The 4204-nt window shown below is 35.5% G+C and overlaps 1 protein-coding gene across 2 annotated transcripts; it reads right to left on the minus strand.

Moving 5' to 3' along the window:
* Positions 1-1221: 1221 nt before the first annotated feature.
* On the minus strand, positions 1222-3798 carry LOC108822448 (uncharacterized). 2 transcript variants are annotated; one of them, XM_056993123.1, is made up of 5 exons: positions 3545-3798; positions 2928-3210; positions 2720-2766; positions 1664-2630; positions 1222-1588 (listed from the first exon to the last, which is right to left on the minus strand). In XM_056993123.1, the coding sequence occupies exons 2-4, from the start codon at positions 3205-3207 to the stop codon at positions 1668-1670; spliced, it is 1290 nt and encodes a 429-aa protein (XP_056849103.1). In that variant the 5' UTR covers positions 3208-3210; positions 3545-3798; the 3' UTR covers positions 1222-1588; positions 1664-1667. The 2 variants fall into 2 exon arrangements, with proteins under 2 accessions (XP_056849103.1, XP_018451028.1); XM_018595526.2 differs by having other exon boundaries at positions 2928-3290; positions 3545-3793.
* Positions 3799-4204: the final 406 nt, after the last annotated feature.

A 4204-nucleotide genomic window follows, 5' to 3' on the forward strand; every position in this document is an offset into this window, starting at 1 on the left:
AAAATTTTTAAACGACGATAAATTACTAAAGATGGTAAAAGTCTCACATTGAAAATTTTGTGATCAATAGTAATATTTTTTTATTTCAGCCAATCGTTCTTTTAGTGGACCTTGAATAATTTTAATGATTAACTAAATATGTCGTACACATAGTAGAAAATTTTCTGGTTTAAAATTATTGCATACCCAAAATCAGTATGAACCATCATCCATTTCGTTTAAAATTTGGTTACAATAAAAAATATATGGTTGGACAAAAAAAATTAATCAAATCCAATCCAAAAAGTAGTACAAAACTTTAATCAAATTGGTTAGATATCCGAACAGGTTTAAAATTTTGATATCTAAAGAACCGGAACCGAACAGACCGAAATATTTCGGGTATCCGAGTATATTAGAACCAAATCATATATTTAAATATATTAATTATTTTAAAATTTAATATCTAAAAGAAATATACAAAATACATAAGATTTTTTAAAATTTTCCAAACTAATTAGAAATATATAAAAATAATAAAATTATATATTTAAAATAGCTAAACGTAAAAATAGCAAAAATACTGAAAATATATGTTCATTTTTATCCAAATATTTAAACTAAACCAATTTTTATGTTAAGTTTAAGTATTTTGGTATATATTATTCAAATTTATATGTTACATATTATTTTTATTTTTAGATTTTGAAAAATTTCAGGTATATATGAAATTTAATTTAGAAAAAAAATAAATAAATTGGTTATCTGAACCTAAATCCAAACCGAACATGAAAAGATTCAAACAAATATACAAAAATCCAAACCGGACCTAACCGAACCAAATGGTATGCGCATGCCATCCCTAATCAAATGTAAAAAAAAGTTATTGTTAACAAAATATGTATTATTTAAACTATTTAGATATAACATATTTTAAAAAACTTTATCCCGCGCAAGGCGCGGGTTATCATCTAGTATAGATTACCCAACTATACAGATGCAACAAATGTTTGATTAGAACAAAATAATAATACAAACTTAGCTTAATGGGTATGAATAGTGTATAATATATGTGCTAGTGGTGATACTTTTGCACGAATATCTGAAACATTTTTTTTCTATTACTAACTTTTTGAGAATTTTATTGAGAACCAATGGACTTGTATGAACTCCCGGCAAATAATATTTCTATTTTGACCATATAGCTTCTTTGTTTGTTTAATGATTTTTCTAGTTGAGAAATGATAAACCGATGTTAATATATACAGCAATGAAACAAATCAATATTTACAGAAATAAGTTTGATTGAGGCGAAGCTTGTAGATGTAAATACAAACCATATACAATAGCTTTGCTTTCGGTGTTTAAATCCTTATCTATGCACAGCCAGATTAATTTATACGCTAAATGATCCAATGTTGTTTTTATCTCCAACCTTTGTATTCTAAATTTTTTAACTTTACATGTGTGACAGTTTAGGAACCAATTAAAAAAAGAAAAAGCCAATGAGGAAAGTGTGTAACAACGAATAGCCTGGTTTAACTGAATGGTACTGTGTCCGTGTCTGTTGAGTTCTATCCCCTCGGACAGTAAGAGAGCAACGTAGAATCTGCAACAACACAACCATGACCAGTCTCTTAATCACAGATTCGAGTCTTTGAGCTACAGAGAGAGCGCAACTTACAAGTTCATATTTTGCCGGAGTTGGTCCAAAAGAAGCCTTTCTTTTTGACAGGAAGATTATCTTTAGTACTGTTATTATCTCTGTACCCAAATGAGAAATGTCGAGCCAAAAAAGGCTTTGCGAAATAGCTCTTGACGCTCGAACTTGAGACCAGTTTAGGGCTCTTGCCTCCTGCTGCTGCCTCTACCCTGTGGTTGTCATCATCAAACATTACAAGATCATCGCAATCAAAACCACTGTCCAAAACTCGGTTTCTGAGTCTTTTGTTGTGCCTAGCTTTCAAATCCATCTCCACTCTCAACGCTTTCTCCGACAGCTTTGCCGTTTTCTTCTCACCCAGAGTGCAGATTGGGCATGAAGGGTCGAATTTATCGATTTCTGGCGTCATCTGCTCTAAACACTCACCGTGATAGACATGCCCACAGGCTAGAATCGCAGACACAGAGAGCTCGTTGGTCATAAAGATCTTTTGGCTGCTCCACAAGGATTTCTCTGACAAGGGTCTAGAGCAGGCACCACAGGTTTGCTGCTGATGGTATGACAACATTCGGTTGCCATGATGGACCATCTTGTCAGGTTCAAGCAGCCCAAAGCAGTCGTTATCATAAGACAAAGGCTCGGTGCTGCGAGAAGATGACATCATTTCAGAAAAGGCTTGCAGTGACCAACCTTCAGATGGTCCACTCTGAGAAGACTCATATCTCAAAGGAGTTCCCTGCCCCTCTTCTTCAGTTGCTGAGCTTCTGCTTAGTGAGTTCATTCCACAGATCTGACCATCTGAGACTTGCTTGGATATACGAGGACGTTGTGTAGGAGGATTAAGTGTCGATGAACTTGCAGGGTGGTAGTAGCTCTGGGACGAAAGTGGTGACGTTGGGAACGAAGATGGTTGTGAAGCAAGTGAAAGAGATAATTGTGCAGGAGATGGGTATGAAGGTGCTGCAGATTCTGTTGAGTCCTTTTCTTTCTGTGTGAAAGATAGAAACGTAAAAGAGAGGTTATGCATCAACAAATGTAAAAGTGAAAAGTCAACTAGTGGTGAAACAAGCTTTTTACCTGCTCCAAGACTGTACCCATGGAAGAATTTCTCGGAAAAGAAAGATCTGATACAATATTCATGTAAGATTATTATGATAAAACAGATGCATAGGCAAGCCAAGCCAAGCAGCAAGCAGACAAAGTCATCATGACTCAAGAGACACATGATTTAACAAGTTCCAAGAGAAAAAAATATACTAAACAAGCTGAATGGTTTTTTTATTACCTGAGGCTGGCGATTTCTGCAACGTATGTGTCCGAAAACTGTCCAAAGGGGAGCCTTGAGAAGATACGAATTCAGATTTGATGTCAGACGCATCGTTGCGACTAAACCCATCAGACAACCAACTAAGAGAGGTATCTTCACCAGCTACACGTCCTCTGTTATGATGATTATCCCAACGGAAACTCCAACTAGGAGAATGCCTCCTCTCAGCAGCAGCGGCTGATGAGTTAGGCAGGAGGACCATTTTGTCACGAGGAGCTACACAACACGCATTCCCCATTATCTGACAACTCACAACTAGTTAATAAGCACTATGCAGCGAATGAAACGTCAGCACAACAAGTCCCGCTTCTTGCTACAACCCTTAACCACAAAAATAAATAACAACAAAATTCAGGAATTAAATACAGAACTGCCATGACTAGTAAGCGAATCCGAGATTAAAATTCAGAAACACAAAGAACTTAGTAAATTAAACAGATCCGAGATTAACGGCCAGAAAATATGCAAGCCATGTTCAGGTTACCCAAAATAGAAACCTAAGCCCTAAAAAAATATAAAAAAACAACAATCAAACAGATGCTAAGATTTTGGGTATAGTCACAAGAAAATCGAACCTGCTCCCGAAAGTCCTTAACCGTGGCCGGAGAAGACGAAGAGAGAGAGAGAGAGCGACGGGTCTGTTAGAGTGAGAAAGGGAGAGGGGAATACACTGCGATGCTTTGTTCCCTTCGGGAGAGGGAAAGAGACGAAATACGAGTCTTTTCTGACGGCTTATTTCACGCCGTTAAATGGCTTGTGGTGTTGTGACGCCGTCAGAGTTAGCGGAATCGAAGTGACTTACGGTGAGTTGTGCCACGTCACGTTAGAGGACAAAAATATGGAGGGGCGGACGAATAATGAACCGGCAACTTTTCGAAGTGACGTCGTTATATGGGACCGTTTATAAACCAAAACTATTATAAATTGAGCTAATTGGCAACTTTTATAATACTCGAGGGGCTAATTTATATCTATCTTATTAAAGTAGAAGTACTTTAAGCTTTTGTTTGGAAACTATAGTAGTAAAAAAATATAATGTTGTTTGGATAAATGGATAGTACTATATATTAAGAAAAATAATAATGGGCTTAATTTGAATCATAGATTATTATGGCCCAAAGTACAATTAACATTATTTTTGGATTTCGTATGATTGTTATTAATTTGTTAAAGAAAATTTTAAAATTATTTATAGTTTCTTTTGAAGGGATTTTTGAATAAATAAAGAACAAATG

Source organism: Raphanus sativus, chromosome 8 (assembly GCF_000801105.2).
Source record: "Raphanus sativus cultivar WK10039 chromosome 8, ASM80110v3, whole genome shotgun sequence".
In the NCBI taxonomy this organism is placed as follows: domain Eukaryota; kingdom Viridiplantae; phylum Streptophyta; class Magnoliopsida; order Brassicales; family Brassicaceae; genus Raphanus; species Raphanus sativus.

Coding starts and splice junctions, on each gene's coding strand:
- LOC108822448 (XM_056993123.1), bottom strand. CDS start 3,207: ATGGGGAATGCGTGTTGTGTAGCTCCTCGTGACAAAATGGTCCTCCTG. Junction 2,767..2,927: donor GCAGAAATCGCCAGCCTCAG/GTAATAAAAAAA, acceptor ATATTGTATCAG/ATCTTTCTTTTCCGAGAAAT. Junction 2,631..2,719: donor TGGGTACAGTCTTGGAGCAG/GTAAAAAGCTTG, acceptor TCTTTCACACAG/AAAGAAAAGGACTCAACAGA.